This window comes from Mesocricetus auratus, unplaced genomic scaffold (genome assembly GCF_017639785.1).
Source record: "Mesocricetus auratus isolate SY011 unplaced genomic scaffold, BCM_Maur_2.0 Super-Scaffold_100004, whole genome shotgun sequence".
NCBI lineage: Eukaryota > Metazoa > Chordata > Mammalia > Rodentia > Cricetidae > Mesocricetus > Mesocricetus auratus.
This window is the reverse complement of record NW_024429189.1, coordinates 13,355,572-13,380,276: the sequence shown is the minus strand read 5'-3', so window position 1 is coordinate 13,380,276 and position 24,705 is coordinate 13,355,572. Positions and strand designations below refer to the sequence as shown.

The 24,705-nt window shown below is 38.7% G+C and overlaps 1 protein-coding gene across 1 annotated transcript in view; it reads right to left on the bottom strand.

The window, feature by feature from the left end:
• Positions 1 to 24,326, bottom strand: part of Kynu (kynureninase) — a 140,561-nt gene extending 116,235 nt beyond the window's left edge. Inside the window, exons 1-2 of the mRNA XM_005069024.4 lie at positions 24,239 to 24,326; positions 17,314 to 17,488 (exon numbers count right to left, since the gene is read on the bottom strand). Coding sequence (XP_005069081.1) covers positions 17,314 to 17,482 — 169 coding nt within the window. The 5' untranslated portion in view covers positions 17,483 to 17,488; positions 24,239 to 24,326. The remainder of the gene's footprint in view (positions 1 to 17,313; positions 17,489 to 24,238) is intronic.
• Positions 24,327 to 24,705: the final 379 nt, after the last annotated feature.

The window sequence follows — 24,705 nt, the reverse complement described above, 5'->3', positions numbered from 1 at the left end:
CCCAGAGAAGAGCATAGATAAGATGGAGACACACTGAAATGTTAAAGAGGTTGGCATTATTAAACGAAGACAATTAAAATGGGCCAGAATAACCTGAGGACTCAACAAAGCACAGTGGCAAAAAAGTGAGCATTTAAAAGACTTTCCCTTGAGAGAACACTGCTTACACTGGATAGCCTAGAGAAGTGTTTACTCAGGATCAGCTCTGAAATAATTGTAGCCCTTGTTTAAATGATGTGGGGCCTCAAAGTAGAGCTACTGCATGAGCTGGGGACTGACTTTGGTACCATTCATGAAATTCTGGTTTTGCAGGCATGTAAAAAGTAGGAGTTACAGGATTATGTAAGCTTCCACCCAGACTTTAAAGGAAAACCTAGGAGGCCAGGCAGTATATAAGAGGGCCAGGATCTCTGTGGGGAGTCTTTGACAAGGCAATGCTTGAAGCTAAAAATACAATGGAGACCCCAGGAAGTTAGAATTGAAAGAGATGAATGTTTACCAAAAAATATCTGTTTTGGATCCAGCTGAGACAGAAGCCAAGCAGAGTGCAGCTTACAGGTGACAATGTCCATAGGAACAAGGCCACCCACACTCTTGGAGATTTGAATCACAGATGCTACTTGTCCTGAACACTGGATATATAATTAGAGACCCCTTTGTGGGAGGGACAAAGTTCAGAGTCTCACTATATAGCCCAGGTTGGCCTCAAAATCCCAATTCTCCTGCTTCACTTTTTAAAGTGCTGGAACTTTTGCTCTGTACAGCCATGTCTCCCAGAACTATGTTCATTATGCTTTCCCTGTTGAGTGTTGGTCTTACTTGGATCCATCCTTCCTCTCTATACTCCATGACCTTTTTTTTTTCCACTTTAGAATAGAAATATTCACTCTGTACTGTAGTACCTTGGAGGAAAAAGGTTTCTTTCTCTTTCTTCTTTCCTTTTTTTCCATTTTACTGGAGTTCACTGTTGAGACTATGCCTTTAGTTTCAGGAGACTTTGGACTTGAACTTTCAAGCAATGTTGCAACTGTGGAGACTTTGAAGACTGCTACAGAGATACTAAATTCATCTTGCCTTATGAGATGGACATGTGCCTTGGGGTTCAGAGGTAGGATTTTAAGTTTTATAGAAAACGTCCCTGGGCCCATGTGTTAATAGCCTTTGACCCCTGCTGGTGGTGCTATTTTGGGGCATTATGGGAACTTAAGAAGTTGATACCTGGCTTCGGGAAGCAGTAATTGGGCCATGTTTTGGAGGCTATACCTTGTTGCAATTTCTCCCTCTCTTTGTTCCCTGGGCACCATGAGGTCAGCACCTTTATTCCATCATGGCCTTTTAGCATGATGTCCCACTTCAGCATGGTCCAGGCAAGCTCAAGTGGTTAATCGTGCCCCGAAACCTTTTAAAATGTGAGCGTTCAAGTGAATCTTCACCTCTTGGAGTTGTTTTTCTCAGATGTTTTGTCACTGTGAGGAGAATGGGAACCTCCTGGGAGGAGAGGAGGGAGGGGAAGCTGCTGTTGGGATGTAAAAAAAAAAAACTAAATATATATAGAAAGAAAAAAAGAAGACAGCCCCTCGCCTGAGTATGTTAGGGCACTGGGTACGACATGCATGGGAGAAAGTGTCTCCCATCATTGAGGCCTATGACCTATGACATAGAATCTGGGACAAGAGTAAACAGGAGAGACACGTTTCTTACAGAATCAGATTTCAGAGGATTGGAGAGAGACCCTTCAAATCTTAGAGACGTGCAGGAAGAGAGAAAGAAAATTCCAAAATTGATGTGACAATATCTGCTATCAACTCTTGTGCTAGTGAATTTGACCCGGCATTAAAAATGAAATTATATCCATTTCAATAATTTGACTGAAAGTAGAATATTAATGACTTTTGAATTGTACAAAATAAAATAACTCTCTTCTTCAAATTGAACTTTCTTCTTTCCTTGTTTTGTCCTGGGAATTGAATCCAAGGCCTTGTACAAGCTAGCCAAGCATTTTACTACCAAGCAATACTTCTAACATGATCTTCTATTCCTTAACTCTATTTTATAGTCAGATCATATAGAAAAATCATGAAAGAATTTCATTTATTTTTATCACATTACTGCCCTTTAAGCAAATTTCATCAGTGAGAAATTTATTCACCTGAATGATATTACCTGCAGATTCAACCCTCATACTATTACAGCTCTCTTTCCACCTCCCTGTATCTCTCTCCCCACTCTTCTTTCCCTTAATATTTCCAGAAAGATTTATTTCCTTGGGGACATAGAACATAAGATCAACAATTTGATGAGTGGTGAGGCATGAGTTGAGGAAGAAACTTACTATGTTCACACATAACTTACTGTACAATACCTCTCAGGAACTCATCATGAGAAACAGCATCTATGAAAGCTGTGAAGAACATGGCATCAAATGGTATCAATAAACTAATTATGTGAATGTTTGGAGTGTCTTCAGACAGTAGCTATACAGAATTCATCATGTGCCTTAATGTTCACGATCAAATAGCTTCTATTTTAACTCTTATTTTAATCCTTATATTGAAGTCCAGCTAGCTACTCTTTCCATGTTAAATGGGAAGAAAGGGAGTAGCCTGAACATAACATTTCCAAAATGTTTTGGAATAATAGGATGTTTATGTGTTCCTCGGGTGTCTAGATGTGATTCTGTGCAAGCCAGATACCCTTGGCTAGAAAATTAGTTGTTGGGCCTCAAGTCAGCCATGGTTCATTGTTTCTCATCCTCAAGACCATCATGTCAAATGTAACTGATGTCTGTCAAATCAATCATTACTAATAATTATCTCCTTCTACATTAGAGCTAGAGTACACATCTAGAAGCTTCTAAAACACATTTGTGTATTTCTTATCCCCTGTGATTTCTAGGTGCAACTCCTGAGAATATAGATCTGGTTATATACATAATTCCAAATTCCTTATTGCTCCACCCCTAGTTTTTCACAATTTGACATCTCGTGAGCTTATTAGATGCCTTGTTTAATGCTTCATATTCATCCTATTTATGGGCTAAGGAGAGTTTCCATTAACATACACAGTAAGAGAGAGAGAGAGAGAGGAAGAGGAGGAGGAGGAGAATGAATGCCTTTGGGGTAGATTTATTTTTTCTTCCAAAATGAAGTTAGTATTGATGCATATTTGTTATTAATATTCTTCATAATATTGTTTTTGGTCTCATGACAACTTCCTTCATTTCAATATATGTTTACTTTGATGCTCTGCAAAACAAGTTATTGTAGAAATGATGACACTGACACACCTCTTTTCTTGGAATTAAGAATTTCCAATTATGTCACAGAGGATTACTGTCTCATTTTTCTTTTTTCTTTTTGTTTTGTTTTCATGCTCACCTGAATGAGCTATTGTAAACTACTTTTAGCATGAACTACGATACATCCTATCTTAGCAGATGCCCCCAAATTGGCTAAATCCTAACACCTGAGGTGATTGATTCTTTGGGTTTCTTTTATGATTCTTTTTCAATTTTTCCTTCTCGTCCATCAGAAGAAATTTTTCTTTGAATTGGCCTCACTCTTTCTGGAAGGAGGAAGAAGTAAAGAAGATGACCTTGTCTTTTCCTTTTAGTCCATACTGTTTAGATCTACTTCAAATGGCTTGGTGTTCAGCTTTGACCATTTGCTGCTTTTGTTTGTCAACCTCAAGTTGGTAGAACAGCGAGTAGTAAGTAGTCTTGTTCTTCGCAAAGTGAGGCGCTGGTTTTCATGAGCCAGGCTCTGTTAATCATACTATTTCTGCTGCAGTGACTTGGTTTTTTCTATCAGCATGGAAGCACCTATAGAGGATGCCTAAGACAAGAATTGTGGCCATGTCCTCCTGAGGGTCTGATTAAGGGAATAAAAGACATTGTTGCCTGGAGGTGGTGGCGCATGCCTTTAATCCCAGCACTCGGGAGGCAGAGGCAGGCAGATCTCGGTGAGTTCCACGCCAGGCTGGACCAACAGCCTCCAAAACAATACAGAGTAACCCTGTCTCGTAAAACCAAAAAAAAAAAAAAAAAAAAGAGGTGTTGTTATGTTAAGCTTCTCCCTAGACCACTCTGAAACTCTTGCGTGTCCTTAATGTCTTTATCTGCGAAGCATCTACAATATGTCCCAGCTGGAACACTTTGCGTTAGTGTTATGAGCCCTCTGGATTTATTTCCAAATTAACAATTCCAAAATTTAAGAACAGGACAGCTCTTCTCTAAAAATGTATCACAAATGAGGAGGCCTAACACAGAGAACTTTATTGTCTCATGGTAATAGAGGCTGGAAACCGAACATTAGATTGCTCTCTGATTTAATTCCCTTGCAGCCCATGAGGAAAGACCTCTTCTAAATCTGTATCCTTGGCTAACACATGGCTATCTTCCTGGGCAGTTCTCATTGTATTTCCCCTAAGTCTGTCTCCTGACTTCCTCTTTTCATAAAAATACAAAATCATGGTAGACTAGGGACAATTTAACTAGATTATTCTTTAAAGTAATGTTTATTCCACATGCATTTTCATCTTTCTACATTCATGTGGAGGCCGGAAGACACCGCTGAGGAATCAGTTTCTCCTTCTAACATGCACTATCCAGGGACTGACCTCCTATCATCAGACTTGACACCAAGTGGCTCTGGCACCTGAGCCATCTCACTGACCCTCAGCATGGATTTTTGAAAAGATACATTTCAACCCAGAGCACTGTCCTCAAAGGTCTCACTCACTGTAAATATATTTAAGAACTTGTAGAAGCACTTAAAAATTTTGGCTTTCTCTATGCAATTTTATAGACTAAGTTTTGATTTATTCTGGAAGTCTCCTTACTTGGCCATGGCTATAATTTGGTTATTTGGAGTGTGAGGTACTGTCCACTATTAGAAATCTGAGTAACGAGTTAATTAATAAAAATGCTCATCACTTTGGTCTTTATTTACTCCATGGTTCAGTGAATATAATTTATTGGAGAACAGAATGACTGCAACTTATTTGAAAGATATTATTTAACCATATTTACATTTCTAGTGCCAAGTACTATTTCACTGTATAACATAGAATTTGTGTTCCAATGACAAAGCCCTAGACTTGGCTTTCAGAAAAAGAATATAGAATTTAATACCAACCTGGGGCTATGCAATGAGGATCTAGCTAACAAAGAAACAAAACAAACAGAAATATGAGCAACTAAGAAACCAAATAACAACCTAATCAATACAAAGTTGATTTCACAGGTACATAAAGGCAGAAGGAAGTACAAACAGAAGAACCAGGTGACTGATGATGTAAAAATTACTTTCCGTGTAAGACTGGGGCAAAACACCAGAAACTAATGACTTTGTTAACACAGATTCCTCTGGGTCATTTTTAAAGGATTACATATCGCAGGGTGCAGAGGATTAAGGTAATTCTTGTTTTCCACAGTGATTGAAGATGCCTGTTTGGCACATTTGACTACTATCTCCCATTTCTGTTGTTCTTTTAGAAGTTCCGATAAAATGCTTGGTTTCACTTTGTTGAGGCCAGACTCTATCAAACCTAAGTGTGGATGGCTGTAACTGAATTTCAGTCTCAGTCCAGGATAGGAACTAGTTTAGAACAATAACCCTTATAATTATTTAATAATTCCACAGTTGTTTGAGGAACCAGAGAAGCCAGAAAAAGAAAGAAAAACACAGCATGTTCATTAATATAGATGCTGAAAAAAGGCAACATGAGTATCTAATGATTCCTAAAGGCCGAGGACAAGTGTTTGTATGCAAGCTGAAGGAGTAAATTCTGGTATCTCACGGCACAGTGGGGGAAAAATAGAACATAGAATCGGGAGAAAGGAACTTGACTGCAAACATAAAGCTCTGATAGGGAACCGGACCTACTTCATTAAGCTGTATGCATGTGTTAGAAATAACGTAAAATTTCTGCATCATCTTTGATGTGAAGTTTCATCATATTCTTGTTCTAAGTTCAGAAAAATAAAATCTGACTTGTTTTTCTAATGCGGATGTGACTTCTAATCCCTCCATCAGAGGGGGAAATGAAAATAGAAACAAAACCAAGAATGTTGTAAAGCACAGAAACAAAAGGAAACCTACCTCAGGCCTTGGTGCATCTACATTAGCTCCTTCCCTGGTGAGGTAATTATTGTGAGTAATCCAGAAACTTCTCTTTGGAAAGGACCACCAGACCCTTGAAGTAGTTACTATTCTCTTTAACACATTTCCAGACCTTCTGCAATCTAACAGGGAGATTTCCCAAGTGGAGCTCTTTGGAGTAACTTAAGCTCTACTAGCTTTTACTGGGTTGATTAAAAGAAATATACCTTCAGCAGTTGCAGACATACTAATGAAGCTATTTTAAGTTGTAATTATTTTAATGTCTGTAAGTAGAGTTTCATGTCTTCTGTATGTATTTTCTATTTAATTTTCTATTAAACTGCTTTCCACTTACACAAAACGTGCTCATTAGATGTTTATACCACTCACTTAGCAATATAATTTGTTCACACAAACTTTTATTTGAAAATACATTGCATACCAGTTACAGGTATATTATGATTGAAAGAGATAAACTGCTACTTATTTTTAAATCATGTAAGTTTATTTATATATTTATGTTAATTTATTTCTATACAACTATATGCGGTTACTGCTGTTTAAAGTGATTATGACCCATTAATGAAATAATGACTCTAAAAATACTGTTAATGCTAACCAAATCTTCATGGGCATCCTTAGATTTACTTTCTAGTCTATTACTTTTCTTAAAAAAGAAAATAAATACTGGTGTCTGGGCTAGAACCAAATATTTTACTTAACTTGCTCCTATAGAGTACCTCTGTATTAGGCATTTAAAAAATAATCACCTAACAAATTATCCAGTTAGTTTGGGAAGTCTCACTCAACTCAGTTCATGAAAATCACAAAATGAAAGAAGCAAACAAAGCACAGAAATTCCTTAAGGTTAATGGAATTACCAAGGCCATGTAGGGTATTTTACCTTCCACTCACTAGGACAAGTAATTTCAGTAATATAGGACTTGAGGGGTCCTACTGGAAATGTTTAAGATTCAATAATAGAGTCTTTGTATGCAAAATTTTCCCACTCTGCACGTGATGAAATTTGCATCATTCAGTGTATTGTAGTCTGTCAAGCGGCTCATGTGAAGACTCAGGTTCTGGTCAGCTGCCTCAAAGACTGCATGCTCAGAACAATCCTGTCTCCTCAGAACAGATGCACAAACACAAGCAGTAACAATCTCATCTTGAGACTCCCACAGAATTTTGATGCAGACAAATACAAACTAGCTTTGTTACTACTACTATTATCCATATTTTTATACATTTACTTGTATTCCTGTATATATCTGTCTGCTAAGTATGTACAGGTACCCACAGGAACAAGATGAGGGCATCAGATCCCCTGGTGATGGGGTTACAGGAGGTGGTGAGCTGTGTGACATGGGTGTTGGAAACCAAACTCAGGTCCTCTGGCAGAGCAGCAAGTGCTTTCAACCTCTGAGCCATCTCTCCAGCCCAATGTTGTTATTATTATTGCTATGGTTATCGTCATCATCATCATCATCACCATCACCCTTTTTTCAAATTATGAAGGGAACCCAGAAGTGACCACATAGTGTTACAGAATGGCAAAGATTTTTAAATGTGTACAGAATATTTAGAAATAAAATGATTCTGGAATGAATATGTTAGTCACTGAGTTTATTGAGTCCCTGGTGTGAATTTAAGATGGATGAGCCATGGGTCTTGTCTTGGTGTAGCTCATACATCGGCAGTTGCTCTCATTCAATTTCAGAAAGGTAAAAAAAAAATCTTAAAGTGTCTCTCTATGCAACTGATGTTTGTTATTAGAATAAATTATAAGAAAAGATTAATGTTCTTTAATTATTTTGAAGGACATGTTCTTTTCAAAAAAATATTGTCCAGTTTTGACATTCTTTTTCTGTGAACCAGAGATCACCGCTTTGTGCTTTAGAGATGTCCAAGTACAAAGAGTGACACCAAAAAAGCAAAGCTGTCAAAGCTGAGGTCCTGACTTAGTGACTATGTCAGCCACAAAGCTACTTTGACGGCATGGCCTTGGGACAGATTGTTGACATAGTTATAAGAGCATTTTATGGTAATTTTTTTGGCTTGAGGGCACAGGGGAAGAAAAAGAAATGAAAGAAAATGAAATACCCCTGTGAGATTTAACTCCAAAAATACATGATTTGGTTTGAAAGAATTCATATGTGACATGTCTTTCCCTATACGTGTATGTGAAGACATGATAACCTTAGTGAACAGCTATGTGACAGGTGGGATTCAGGTGTTATTACAGAACTATTTCATTTGAAATTGCTAGGATTACATTTTTCTTTTTCTTCTTTTTTTGAGACAGGGTATTACTATGTAGCTTTGGCTGTCCCGGCATGCCCTATGTAGACCATGATGACCTTGAACTCACGGAGCCTGCCTCTGCCTCCCAAGTGTAAAGATTTTAAAGGTGTGTGCCATTATGCCTATCTAGCTAGAACTTCAATTATCAATATACCATTGTAGATACTTATGTTCAGCTTCACTTTGATAAAATGTGAATGATGGATGTCCAGCCCCTGAAAGTTTCAAGGAGTGCCACGTTACTGTCCTGGCCAACTCCATGTTGTTTCTGATCCCTTTTGTTTCCTCTCCTGATGGAGCTATTCAATCTTTCTCCTCTAAGGAATAATAAACCTCACTAGTGACTATGACATGAACTACCATGAAGGATACAGTGACCTTCCTGTGCCAGCAAAGCTTTGTGTGGCAGACTTTGCCAAAATGCTCCAAAGTTATGATCAATCATACCATAAGGCTAGACTATCTGCATGATCAATCACCATGCCCATCTTCAGCCTTGTCTTTGTTTCCCTTTCCTAGCAAACAAATACTGAGACTGTAGTGAGCATATGAGGATGGATTTGTAGGTCACCGCCCTCAGTTCTGCCCAGTGTCCTCATATTGTTAATAAAGATCTTCCTGATTAAGGCATATCTTCCTACTCACAGCCTCTTGGTGTCCTGGATGCTAACACAAGGCTCAGTGAGTGCCCTCTATCAGTGCCAGGCAGTGTCCTCAGAGGTTTATGGAAAGAAAGTAGAAACAGGTCTCTGAACTAAGGAATTTTTACTTTAGACGAGTTTTGCAAGTGTTTCATGAGGCTCAGTTTCATCCTCCTCTTACAGCCTTTCCTGCCTTCATGGCTGCTTCACAGATGAGGACTTTAGAAGGCTACTTCAGCCCTCCTCCTTGCCTCCAGGGTGTTTGTTGTTACCAGAGGGAAACTGGAGACACTGCCTTCTTAAAGTAGCACAGAACAGCTTTCTTACTGTACCTATAACAGGCATGGGAGACTCCAGCATGCCAAGTCTTGAGACTAACAGCTCAGATAACTATGCTCTGCTTCTATGTCCATCTGTTAGTGATTGAAGTGACTCTAGTGACAAGAACTTTTCTATTGAACTAGCACTAACTTTTCTACCACCCCCTCCCCACAACTGTAGAAGAAATCTTACACATAGGACTCTTCCCTACTGCTATTCAGGCTGCTCCCTGACTCTTCTCTCCAGGGCTGCTGGTGTGGACCAGTGTGATTGGAATCCTGATCCAGAGTGTTGTCTTATCTCAGGGGTACCATGACTATTGATTTAAGAAAGCTGAAATAAGTTGCTTTTGTTTTTATTTTCAATTTTGTCTCAATTGAGAATTTCTTTCCACGTTAAAGGGCAGGGAGAGGGAAAGGAGCAGGGGGCAAAGATAGGAAATGGAAAAGACATAAATGAAAGATAATCTAGTCTTCAAAGGTACACAATGTTTTCGCAGGTTAATGGACATGAAACGGTTGCTGGTTGTGTTGCAATCACTTGGTGAAAACACAGAGGGCCCAGTTGTGTTTGTTTCCTTCATGTTTCGATTACTCAGAGCCCCTTATCAGGAAGAATCAGGTTTGTAATCTGAATTTGTTGGGTGCAAACTGCCTAATTGTAAAATTGTTCTAATTTTAATAATTGTGATATTGATGTAAGTGGATTTTTTTGTTACTGTTGGCAATACCGAACTGCATTTCAACAGTCTGGAGTAGCTGGAACTTAGGTTCGTGGCCATATATCTGAGATTGTAGTTCTCTGAAGAATCAGGTCAAAACTTTAGTTTAAGGTGAAGATGTCTCAGAAGGAAAGCAATAGGAAAGGGAAGGCTTCCTTTTCTTCCATTATCTAATACATATAATTCTGCCTGTCAAACTTCCTAAGGAACAATTCTGTTCCTGGCCATTAAAATGAAATATGAGGGTGCTAAAATATTCTCCCTTAAAAACATTTTAAAATAAAGCTCACTTTTTTTCTATTCAGTTCTGGTACAATGGGTACTTGCCTTCCTTTGAACTGTGGAAAACCTTGCTTGCATTTTGTACTTAGGTAGCAGTCAGGCACAACTTGACATAGTGAAACACTTCCAGATGACACTGGAGTCTGTTGTGGTGTGTCTAGTGGCCTTCTAATGACTCTAGAGAACTGACTGCAGAGGCATGAGTAGGTTCAACTTAACAGACTTAAATTTCACTCGTTTCTTTAAACTTCCAACTGAGGTTTTACCTTAGGACACTTTCAGTTTGTGATGAGCTGGTTAGGATAATTTCCTGTTTAAGGGCCATCTGTAGATTAGGCTGAAAAGTCAGAACTGGAAATACAACCAACCTGCAAAGCAGTTTCACAGTTTCATGCTATTCTTGAGGAATTCATGGACCCAGAAAACCGCAAACTAGGCTTTGTTGTCTGTCAGAATTCTAGGAGAATCCCACTGTCCCTTTTCTTGTCAAAGCAGTATTTCCCTAAAGATTGTGAAGAACGAATGAGATATTGCAGTTGCTGGTTTGTTTTCTACTCGTGCCGTCCATCTGATTTTCCTGTAGCCATATGTTGGTCCCGCTTCAAGTTTCTTGGCCACATCTCTGAGGAGGGAAACAATGTGGGCACTTGTCAAACTTTTTCCCGGCTTCCTTGTTCCCAGTGTCAACAGCAGAATACTTGACAAATTGAAGTCTCGGTTTTCTAGTGGAGGTACGTGAACCTGGACCCTTTGAAGCTGGGTAGTGTGCAAACTACAGCAAGGGAGTTTCCTGCTGTAGCCTTGCATCCTCATAAAAACAAAAATTAAAGCAAAACTAATCATCTCTCAGTAGCAGGGAGTTTCCGAAGATCATATGGAGTCACACATGAGTCTCTGAACTCAAGTTGTGCAAAAAGATCTGGCATTAATGTGTAAAACAGTGCCGGTGTTTCTGACTACACTGATGTACTCACATTGTAAAGACTTCTTAATCCGGTTTATATATTTTACTGAATAAAAGTTGTACCTATGTCTAGTCTTGCATTGTTCAGAATGGAATGACTTCATGTCTTTGTGTATTGCAGAGTGACTTAATACTAACATTACATACCACAACACCTCATTATGTCCTGTTTAATACTATTAGAATTTTTTAATATTATCCCAAGGGAAAACTGGTTTTCCTTTTCTTTTTATTGATGACTTCTTATCCTTTAATTATTATTGTTGCATATATCTATATAAACTTATAAATACAACCTGCTGAGTGCCTTCAATATTGCTTGCATGTATATGTGTTTAGAGCTGCCCACTTGGGACGGGATAACCTAAGAGGCAGAGGACCAGTATATCTACTGGATAATAGTGTCTTCTGTATGACAGGGAAGGTACACCCATGAAACTTAAAAATATAGTAACCTAATAATGCCTGAAAAATGACACCATTTGAGATGCCAGTGTGAATGGCACGAATCTCACATGGGTTCACTGGTAGATAAATACCTACCAACCATTCCTGGGTACTAAGAAAGGATGGTTTTATTTTTACATCTGCTTTTATGAAGATGCAAGACTATGACCACGCAGAGCCCTTGGGACTTCATCTACTAAGAGGAAGATAGAGAAAATATGGTTCACTACCAGACCTGCCCTCACAATTTACATACTTTTTGAGTCTGTTAGTCCACTATGTAGTCTGGAATTTATGGGGTGGAAGACTCCCAAAGAAAGGATGTATCTGGGGACTTAAAAAGGATTTCCTTATATATACTCTTAAAAGTAAGTTCCCCTTAGGGAAAAAAGATATACAACTCTGGGTGTTTGAATGCATATATGCATTTGAATATTTGGTCTAATATTTGTGGACCTTTTTGGGAAGGACTAGGAAAGTATGCAGTTGTTGGAGGAGGTGTGCCACTGTTTCTCTGTCTGTGGTTGTGCTTCAAGATGTGAGCTCCCAGTTGTTCCTTTCCTACTCCATCATGGACTCTAGCCCTCAGAAAGCATGAGCAAAGTAAATGAGTTCTTTTATAAGATGCCTTGGTCATGGAGCTTTATTATAGTAATAGAAAAGAAACTAAGACAACAAATGCCAGAGAAAATAGACCTTGCTACCACACTTTAGTGACACCCTGCACCCTTGATAAACACATTTCTGTTTACAACCTTCTGTCACACAGAAGAGTAAGGCAGGGACTGTATTGTCAAGAGAATATAATGACTAGTTGGGGCCTTGAAAGTTCTTTGAGCAATATCCATCTGAATTGCTGATCTCGCCCACTATGCCCATCTCTTGAGAACTGACAAAGACTGTCTTTAGCATTTTATGTTATGTTAGGCTTGTGGGTTCCACAAGCTGAAAATGTGAGGACACACAACAAAGCTAATATAAATTCTTCTTAGCTGGAAACCTTGTCTTTATAGCTCACTGTCCTCAGCTTATTTTTCTTAAAGTGCAGCCAGGATCAAAGACATCTGAAGTTTCCTTTCTCTCCCTGCGATCACTGGTTTTCTTCTTTTCAAGGGAAAGATTTTTGGAAAGCGGCTGTAAATTCCAGTTTCTAATCTTTCAATTACACCTGCAAAAATATATCCCCACTATCATTCCAATGACTTGATTAAAGTTAAGCCTATTAAATAACACTTTCTTAACTGCTGGATTACAAGGCTGGATTCAGTTCCTCTGACCTCACAAGCTGGTGATCACTATCTTTCCTTTGAATGCCTTTCTACACGCATTATGTTTTCCCTGGTTCAATATCCCCTACTCTGTTAATAGTTTGTTTTCCAGACTCATGCCTACGGTTTCACTTTCTGACATTTTATTCCCGTGGGATGTATAGTTCTTAATGTTCAAGCCTATATTTTCAAATATTACCTAAATATTGATGACTCTCAAAGTGATAATTTCACCGTTAACCCAGCTGTTAGAAGTTCCCCAATTCCACTCTCATTTTCCTTTCTAGAATCTTATTCATTTTGAAAAACTCTAATGGAAACCTAGACTATACGTTCATTTAATAAAACATATAGAAAGCTATAAATCATAGTTGTAGCTTTTTCTTGAAAAAAATTTTAAAAATTAAATTTCATGCTAGCCTATGAAGTAATATGTTTCATTGTGAAGCTTTCACACACAGATGCCGGTGTCCTTTGTTCCCACTGGTTTCTCATTTGCACTCCCTCTTGCCTTTAGCTTCCCTCTCCTTCCCACATATCATACTTCTTTTGCTTTCTTATTCCATGTATTCCATGGACCTTAAGAGCTTAAGGTTCACCCTTAAGAGCTCCTAAATGCCCATAAAAGAGAATGCATGTGCTATTTGTGCACACATATTTAATTATTTTGCTTAACACAGTGAGTTGATCTACTTCCTGGAAATGTGACTTTTCCATATCTCTTTATGGTTGCATAACATCACATTAAATGCAGTATATTTCTCTATCCGTTCCTTTGCTGCCAGGTGTGAAATATTGGTTTGATTTCCTGGCCATTATGAATAGCAGGGCATGCAAACAAATGAAAACACATGGACATGCATGCATTGCTGTGGCATGACAACACAGTCCTTCAGACATATAAGACTGTGGCAGAGCAGAGTCACATGGCAGTTCTGATTTCGATTTTGCACATCCTCTACACTCTGCTGTGGAATATTATTATGGCTATGTAAAGATGTGTTACATTTGTTCATGCTGAGGAACATTTCTTTAACTGTGTGAAGGTATGCTACATTTGTTTCTGCTGTCGTTGTTTAATCATGTAAAGATGTGTTGCGTTTGATTCACCCAACCTGCCTAAGACATCTGCATCTAATAAAGAGCTGAATAGCCAATAGCTAAGTAGGAGAGCATTAGGTGGGGATAGTGAACAGAGAGAATAAATAGGAGGAGAAAGCTAGGATTGATTAAAAAAACAAGAGAGAAGGAGGAGAGAATGAGGGAGAATGAGAAGGATATATCCAGGTCCAGAAGCCAGGACATCACCAGCACACCATGGAGAAGCAATGTAAGTAAGATATATAGAAGGAAAGAAAGGTAAAATCCCCAAGGCAGTACATTGATGATAAAGATGTTAAGTTATAAGCTCTATCAAGAAACGGACATAAAATAAGGCCGAGCATTCAATCGTAACAACTAATAAGTCTTCTTGTCATTATTTGAGAGCTGGCTGGTGACCTAAAAGAAAGCCTGATACAACCCTCATTTCCACAGTTGTTGCAACTGTTTACATCCTAACCAGTAGGGAATGAGGGTTCCTCTTTCCCTGCATCATTGCCAGTATTTGCTGTTATTTTACTCCCCCTTTTTTCCTTCTGTTTTTATTTTCGTCTTGACATTAGTCATTCCAACTAAGGTGAGATGGAATCTCAACAAACTTTTCCATTTCAATTTCATAATGGCTAAGGCTGTTGAACACTTTTCCAGAGAAAAGATAGGGAAACTCTTTTACAACTACACCTCAGGCAGTGTATTAATATCTAAAGTATATGACGGACTGCAAAAATTAAACAACCAACCTATATGTTATCTGGTCAATAAACGCAGTGCTTTTTAGAGATTCTATGGTACATGCTATCAGATCTGAGAATGGTGGCATGTGCCTGCAGTCCCAGATATCAGGAGACTGGAGGAAAACCACCAGTTTGTAGCCAGACTGGGCTATGAGCAAGATCTTATAGCACAAAACAGAAAATACAATTCTACCACTGAGAGTCCTGTTGCTTTTACTTTTCTAGTCCTTGTTGATTTGCCTTCCTTTGTTTCTTTTTTCTTGTTGTTCAGTATTTAAAGCTCTTTGCTTTGGTTTTATGTTAGCCTCTCAGAATGACCTGCTATGTCATTGCTCTATGCTATTAAAATATTGTTTTTTTAGATGAATATATATCCTGTAAAAGTAAACACAGAAGAGAAGCCACCATCATTTGCTCCTGAGTTGGTTGTTGTTGTTTTTTTAACAATGTAAACCTGAACACTTCCTCGGCTTACATCACCTATATCTACACAGGGCTTACATTCTCACTCCTTTGTCATCCCCATACAGATGTCACCATATCCAAGTTTCCATCCCATATTATCTTTAGTAAAATAACACACATCATCAGAGTTCTACCAAAGCAGTATCAGAGAGCAGAACATATATTATGTTCTTTGTGATTTTCCTTAATATCTGTCTTCTCACACTAGATACACAATCAAGCACACTATAAATCACTACTTACTTCACTCAGTTATTCTGAGCAAAATGAGTCATATCAGAAAATGATGAAAAGATGTCAATTGAATGAGTGAATCCTTAGAGAGAGACACACACTGAATGAGAATACAAGAATGGAGATTTATGGCTCCACCTCCAGTACATCAACCAGTTTCATCTAGAATAGGTGACACTGGCCTCAACCTAAGGCTGTCATTCAATAATTCTGGGGCCAGAGCTAAGAAACAGAGTTTTAAATAAAGTCCCTGTTCACCCTCAGGCTGCTCACAGGGGAAACCATGCTTTGTCTTGATGAACTAAAAATTTTTTAGCCACCTGAAACTCGATTTATTAAAACAAATTTAGATTATTTATTGAATCAATTTATCATCCATCTTTATTTTCTTTAAGAACCAACCATGACTTGCCCAAGAAAGTCTGGTTGGCAGATGGTATTTTTAGGGTTGGGACAATGGTAACTCTTAAAATGATTATAGAGGCAATGCAGTTTTCATTGCCTCTGTGTGGGTCTGTGGATGTGAATTCATGTGCCAGGCCAGAGGTGTTGATACCCCTGGAGCTGGAATTACAGGCAGTTGTGAATCATCTGATATGGGTGCTGGGAACTGAACTATGATCTCCTGGTAGGGCAGAATGTTAGATTAATCATTGAGTCAGCTCTTCAGTCCCAGAAACTTCTACTTGTAACACATAGGAAAACAATATGCTAAAACCCTCACAACAAAATTTTACATCTCTTCTATTTTTTAAGTATTCAATTCTGAGGCAAGTATATTCATCCTGTGACACCTGATTTGCACTCCACTTTCCTCTTTCCAAAATTATGTCTGATGCTAGACATGGCAGTCACACATGTATAGATCCTAGAGGTGTCACATTTCACAGAGGTGTTCATATAGTGTAAGCCAAATGAGAATACATGAACCAATCCTATCCTGAATAATGTTAGTGGAGGTTCTTACATTCTGTGTATTCGAAATTGGATCCACTTTATTAAATTTGAAGGAAAAATAAAGGAAGTTGAACTATATACACCATGCGAGACTGATTCTGTGACTCAGTCCAGTCAACCTTGTAGCTTTCTCATTGATATAAAGTAACGGAGCCTGATACTAGATGCTTCATATCTTTTATACCTAGGCTACAAATGTTTGAAAACAGTTTTTTTCCCCAAACAGGACCACTCAGGTCACTTTGTCACATTAAAAATACCGTGTGGGTTTCTTGTAGCTCTGACACACACTGCCTTTCCTTAGACCATGCAAAGATAGCTGTTCACATAATATGCCTCCCAATACTCCCAGCCACAAATGCATTAGCTCTCAGACAAGCACCATGCTATCATCAACGAGATGCCACAAAATAAGACACATTCTAATATCCCTTTGAAAAGCATTGCTTTGTACTTTAAGTGCCGAGAGCAAGCAAACGCCTCTGCCTTATACTTTCAATCAGCTGCTGTATTGTTCACAGAAGTAGTTGACAGCATAAGAACCCTGTGAGCATTATATTCAGGAAGGATAAGAAACATAAAGAATATTAGACTCAGGTAGGTAGACAGGTTGATAGGGTAGCACCAGGGGCCTGCTGTTTTCTCAGAAACAATTGTAACAGCTCTATTGTGTAATGGAACAATGGGTTTCAAAGATGTATGACAATCACATGCTTTAGCAGAGATAAATTAATTACTAAATTGATTTATAAAACCCTTCCCAGTAGTCTTACTTGAAGGCAGATCCCGCATTTTGGGGATATAAAAACAGTCCCTAAAATGCTTCAGTTTATCTTCCTCATCCAAGCGGAGAGCAACCCTCTCATCTGTTGGGTGGCATTTGAGTTCAGCTGTGATGCGTCGTACTGCATCAACTGGTAGCTCAAGAGGCGAGGACTCCATCACAAACTGTTATCAAAGAAGGAAGTGAAATGATGAGACAATGTAGCTATCATCATTTTTCTTCAGAGTATCATCCCTATATAGAGTGTACTGTGATTTTAAACTCAGGTTTCCATTTTTTTTGCAACTCCAGAAACAATAGAGTTATAGCCAGGAGTGGGGATACACACCTGTTATCCCAGAACTAGAAGGCTGAGGTAGGAGAGTAAGTGATAAATAGACAGAAGCTTGGGCTACACAGTAAGAGTCTCACCAGAATGGACTATCGACTGAAACCCAGTCCCCAGTAATCAAACAAACAGAAACGGCCGGAGATAGGACTCCAAGAGTAAGGTCCCTAGCTACCAAGCCTGAAAACACAAGTTCCATTCCTGTAATCCACATGGTGGAAGGTACTATGTAATTACTCCCTTTAAACCCCATTATAATATTTCATTATATATAAAATGTACCTTAGAAATGTTTGAAAATACTACTCTGGGTATGGTGGCACAAAAGGGAGGCAGGGGTCAACCTGGATTACATAAAGATTTGCAGCCCAGCCAGGGATACACAGTGATACCTTGTCTAAATAAACAAAAATAATTACTAAGGCTGAAGAAGAGTTTTTGTTGGTAATGTTGCTGATTTTTGATTTTGTGGTTTATTTTTCCGTTTTTCTTTTTTCTTTTTTTGGTGTGTGCGGTATATGTATGTATGCACACATGCATGTGTTTCTGTGTGTGTATGTGCATGTGTTTCGTGGGTTGCAAGTCTGTTTGTGTGCATTTGGAGGCTGAATGTCACTGTTGCTACCATCCTCATACACTTAGCCTTACATTCCTGGCATAGGTATTCTCACTAAACCAGGAGCTCACCAATAGCCTAGGCTGAATTGCCAGGGAGTTCCAGGGATCTGGTGGTCTCTGAACTTCCCTTCATGCTGGGATTGCAAATTGCCTGTTGTTGCACCTAGATTTTTCTGTGAGTGCTGAAAATCTGAAATCAGGTCCTTATGCTTTTATCTTTTATGGCAGATAGTTTGCCGTGAGAGACATCTCCCTTACCCTTCTCATTCCATTATTTTTCAGTTTTAGCATTTATTTATTTTTGTTTTGTGTGTTTGATTGTTTGCTTATATATATATACATATATATATGCACCCTATCTGTGTAGTGTCCACAGGGGCTAGAAAAGGGTCATTGGAACTGAAGTTACAGGCAGTTGTTAACTGTGGGTGCTGAAAACCAAAGCCAGCTTCAATGTAAGGGAACAAGCACTCTTAGTAACTCAGCCACCTCTGTAGCCCCCATTCCATTCTTATCTGGAAAAAAAGGACTGCAAATTTATTGCTTCATCTCATTGAATCTAGCTAGTTTGTTAAGTTGTGGCAATGAAGGTACTTTTTAAAAAATAAAAGTACAGACACCTAATTCTCTATTTAGCAACCTTTTAAAACTATGGATAACTTCAACTTTAACAAGAAGGAATCTGTGGTGTTTGTTGAAACCACATTCAACGGTTCCATAATCATTTAGAACTCTTTAGTGTTTGGGGAAGTGAGCAAAACCTTTCTTAGGGGCCACTGGAGGATTATCATTCATTTTTTAAAATTTACTTCATTAATATATATTATGTGTGTGTATAAAATGTGAATGGGAACACCAATATGCCACTGAGCATGTGCAGATGTCAGAGGAAATCTGCTAGGCAGTGGTTTTCTCTTTGCACTTTGGGTCTGGGTATTGAACTAGGAAGAGCAGGCTGTGCAGCAAGCACTTTTACCTGTTGAGTTGTTTCATTGGTCTAACAATGCAGGTTTAATTGCAGGTTTACCTCCATTCATTTGTTGGTTTATTGATTTATATTGCCCTAAATTTGGGGTTGTTGAAATTGAGTAATAGAGGTGTAAAAGACAACCAGTCCTCCTTAAACTTTCTTGATCCACACATGGTAGTTCTGTAAGCATTATTCACCTAAGCCTTTAAAATATGTAGTTGCCATGTGCCCTCCATGAGCTCCTGACCCTGTTAGAAGGGCAGAGTAGAAGGCTGTGTCATTTCTTGCACATTTGACATTATGTGGAAGAAAGGGAGAGTAAATACCATGGTAGTAAATGTTATAGATAGTTTTAAGATCTAAGAGGAAAGAATAATGTGAGTGTTTGTTTGGTAAACCTCAGTGGGGCCCTGTGCATTGATGGAGATCTCAGTTTGAAGGAAGACAGCTGTAACTGAAAGCTTCATGGCAGGAGATGGCTTTGGTCTGGTCAACCAATACTGTGTAGGGTTGAGGGGGAAAATAGAATGAAGTGGACAGGGCCAGATGTTAGTCATAGGAAACTTCTGAAACTGAAAGGGTCTTTGGGATACTTGTTGGATAGAAAACATACTTATTCAGCACAATGGAGAAATGATATGTAAATCTGGATTAAATGAAAATCACTATGTACTGTGAAGAACTATAAGAATCTAACAGGGAGCTGGCAAGAGGGCAAGCAGGTAAAAATACTTGCTGCCTACGTCTTTCAACCTGAGTCTGATTCTCAGAGCCCAGGTCAAAAAGTCAGATGGGGTAACACACACCTGTAATCACAGTACTCCTGTCATAACAAGGGAGGGGGAAACAGGACAACTACCCAGAATTCTCTGGGACAACCAGCCTAGAGTATGAGCCTTGCAGAAACAAGAAATCCCTTGACTCAAAAATGTGAAAGGAGAGAACCAACTCCCAAAAGTTTTCCTCTGACCTCTAGAAATGCACTGTGGCACATATGTGCCTGTACTAATGTAGAAAACTAATGCACACATGTGCACACAATATTACTTATACTCATAATAATAGATCATTTTTAAGTGTTACAGGATTGAAAAAAGAGAAGAGTGCAAGTTCATGATACAGTTGGTAAGAAAAACATAGACAGTGTGGCAACTGTTTCTCCTACATAGATGACAGAGTCTTACATAGAAAACATTTAATCCCATAAGTACTGGGCATCTAGAGAGTGTGATGTTAGAGTGATCACTGACATCCATGTCTGCAATGAAGAGTGTGTGTGTAGTTTGGTTTTTACCTCTTGCTAAGAAGAATCTAGAATGGGTTTTGTCCAAAACTGGTATGGAAGAAGCTTTTAAAGTATCATTTTATCTTCTATCCTTCCTTTTCTATTCAATCCTAACTAGAATACTGTTTAGGTCCATGTATGGATGAGAAAGACAGAATATGCCTGTCATGCTTGCAACTTGATTTTAAGTTGATTCCTACTCAGGTACATTCTGATGAAGGAAGCTTGAATAGAGATGACTATTTCTCCCTTGACCTGACACATTTGTTTAGACCTTGCTTGAATCCTTGATCATGCATTGCTGCCTGTGAATTATTTGTTACAATTTCATTGAGGCAGTGGGCATAGCATTATTTGAGCATACCACCAAATTCTTCCAGGAGTTTGAACTGTGATACACATTGATTAATTCAGGTAGAAACAGGATCATAAATTTCAAAGAATCAGAGAGAATCCATGAAATTCTGGGGCTCAAGAGTATATGGTTACAAGAGTGTCATTTTTATTTTAACAGTGAAACAGAAGTATTGATTATTAAAACACAGAAAATGTGCAGTGAGTGATTCTAGCAGCAAATAAGGTCACTGAGCTGAGCTGAGCAATTGTTGTGGCAAAACAGTGAAGACACTAAACAAATACCAACTAGTCCATGTTGAGAGTCGCAGAACCTTGCTATGCACTGAGCTCTGTACAAAGCTCCGGGGCCTTTTGAGGGCTATTGCTAAATATCCTGGGGTGTTCTTTGTCCTGTTACAGTGAGTTCCTGTAGGCTGTGTCTATTTTTCTGGCACTACACCATGTTTGATTTCTCATGATGGTTACCCCATTGGTAAGCAGTGTTATTCATGCAGGCTTTCTCTAAAATAAAAGGACAGCTGAATAGGAGAGGCCAAACAAACAGCTCAGTTACTTATGTGACATGAGCAATAACCTGCTCCAAGGGGAATTTGCCCTCCTTCCCTCTGACCATAAGGAGACCAATTAGAGAAGCACTTTTTGTGAAACTCAGAGTTGGGAGTTTAGCTGGAGTGCTAGCATTTTACTGTTTCTTTGGGGACATATGAGTTCTGAGAGATATTCTTTCAATTTTGAGATTAATTCACTGTCATATTCCAAGCAGCACCTCACTATCCTTACAGGGAGCATTTGTGAACACTGTAAAATCTTCTGTAGTCACATTTTAACCTTGCTGTCATCCCTTCAATCAGTGAAAGGCTGGTGCAGCACTTCTAAATTAAACTGGGAATGTTTGCTCATGCTCATAGCCTCAGCACTATGGAGGCTGAGGATTGCCTTGAATTCAACATTACCCTGCGCTATACAGCGAGGTCCAGTTAAGCTTGGATATATTATAAGACCTGTCTTAAACAACAGCAATCTAAATATGGTCTTCCTGGTTACTTACATATATTTTAACATACACCAAAACAATAACAGAAAACCATTGGTAATAATTTTTGAGCAAATATAGAGACTTTCCAAATGTGAAAAGAGTGGTAGTTATTTGACCATCAATTCAACAAATGATTATTGAGCATCTTCTATGGCTTAGGCATATAGCTCTAAAAAAGTAAAATAATGCTTCTACTCTCATGACAAAGCATGTGAACAATATAAAAGCAAATCATGTTGGGCATGGTGGTTCATATTTGTTATCACAGTTGTCTTGCAGGGGAAAAGACTGAAGGGTTAGGAGTTTTAGGCCAGCCCTGACTAATAGCCAGATCCTATCCAAAAAAAAAAAAGAAACAACAAAAGTATTAGTATGTTTGAACAATGTGGAGGACCTAAGAGTTACTTTAATCTGGAAGGCAAAGACTATACAACAGATTAAAAAAAGGATTCTAAGGACAGTGCAGTGTTCATCATCAAGTATGTCTGAGAGTGTAGGGCAAACTACTAGGCTTCTCTTGAGGAAGTATGGCGTCAGTCCCACAGAGAAAAGTCCCTGATCAGAGAGAGAAAACATTGTATCCTGTTTCTCATGCCTTAAAATCAATGACTTGAAGTTTCTTCCCTTTCTCTCTAGTTTCTCTTTTCAACTCAACATAAAGACTACACATCTGCATATTCTATATATGAATTTATTTGCCCTTAAAAATACTTGGAGGTAGAGCATCATGAGGCAGCAGAGATTTATCTGGATCCCATGATTCTCCTTCCTGACTGCTGGGGCTACAGATTCATGTCTGTATGCCTTTATTTTAGGCTATAACCCCTCTGGCAAAAGTGTGGCTGTTTCCACTTCTGGGCTTGTTACACCTAAGGTAGGAGGGGATGCTGGACAGGAATGTCTTTCCTGAAGTAGGGTCTCCTTCCTGGTTACCCCTGTGTGCACAGTTCCAACAGGCTGCAATGCTTATTCAAGGCTTTTGTCCCAAGAGAGAAGTTGATTAGCTCATACTAATTGCTGCCTAATTCTGCATTCATACAACCAGCTAAGACAATTAGTACTTTGAAACATCATTTTATGCCTTGTTTAGACTTATCATTCCCAAGTAAATTGACATGATTTGTTTGTGAATGAGATGTTAAGTCCTAGCTTATGCTAACTGTCAAATTTCATATTTTATGTATTAAGCATGGTTTAATTTTGCAAAGGTACGCAAACATGTCATGTGCTAGCATGTAAGCCATCTTAGCACTCTCTGGTCATTGTTACATAAAATAGAGTTCAATTTAACTTTTTTTCCAGGAGACTGTGGTTAGCATCAAGTCACATTCATAAGGGATTTTCATAACAGCTTTAAATATCAATGTGTTTTGATGGAAATTGATTTTGTCTTCAAGCATATGTTTGAAATTTTGAAAATTGTGTCTTCATGGTTTTATTTAAGTTTTCACAGTTGAAAGGTTCCATTTACTAAAAGTTGTTCAGTTGTTACGAGTCACAGATTAAGATTTTCTGATCCCACTGGCCTAAGGTTAACCAGTTAAATAAATGACCCAGTAGCCAATAGTTAATCTTTACACAGCAAAGAGTCATTCTAACCTTGAAGTGAGGAAATTCGATACCACGTTTCAAAGTCTAGAAGCTAGTAGAGATACATTCATAAAGTTGTCATCCTCCAAGGGGAAAGTAGAAAGTTTATATACAGTGCACAAAGCATGCCTGTAGAGGACTGTCATTGGCAATTATGTGGCATGACATGACCGTATGGTTTTGCTTGAGTTTGAGTTTGTTTCTGAGTTCTTACAGTATTGAACACTGGAACTGAAACTGTTTATCAAACATAGAAAAAAAATGAATTGGCTTTCTATTCTTAAGCAAACGCTGTAGAACACAAAAGGGGAAGAAACTCCCACTCCAGATGAGATACTTTCACTTCTGCAAATGTTAATGTGACTAACAGCAGCACAGGACAAAAGCACAAAACCTGAGATCACAAAACTTATTTAAACATGTCTTTTGCCCCCTGGACTTCTTCTATAGGACCATTTAAACTGGACTAAGTGCAGGGCTAACCCAAGGTGATTACATGTAGTCAAGTTTAGTAGATGAACTGCAATGTTTTATCTCACTGTGTTATTTAGGTCTCCTCTCAATCCTGGGCTTTGAGGTGTAGAAAGCCATGCTATAAAAAGGAGAAACAAGCAAGAGAAGTCTCCAAAGAACTGCACTGTATTAGCGGAGTGTAGTACCATTTGGAAAAGGACAAGAGAAAGTGAATGTCCATTTCCATGTAGAGCCATGCTGTGGCCTCTCTGCTTACCTGCTGGGATCTTCACAGGGCACTCAGATTTCGGTACACTAAAATTTCAGTACCTTCTCAGCAGATGCTTGATAGCTCTTGTGGCTAGCAGGCAGACTAGAAGAGCTGATCAGACTCCTCCCTGCTGGGAATTTGCATGTCAATTTTAGTTCCTCCCACCATTTTTATTCAGGTTGCCAATTTCAAGTCACTGACAAAAACTAAGCAAATTGCTGTGTCTCCCCTGTAGGCAGCCAAATATCTGGCTCTGCTGAGGGCTTCTTCTTTGGAGCCCTTGTCAATTCTAGACAGCTCACCTACAGACACTTCCTTGCCCTCTGTTTATCTCTGCTGTGATCACTGTGTTAGAGAACTGAACTCCAAATATCTGCACTTAATTTTCACATTGTGCTCAGGAATATTCTAAACCCTGGAGAAATGCTGTCCTTCAACTCTGGACACATTTCTCTTGGGTTTTGGGACACTGA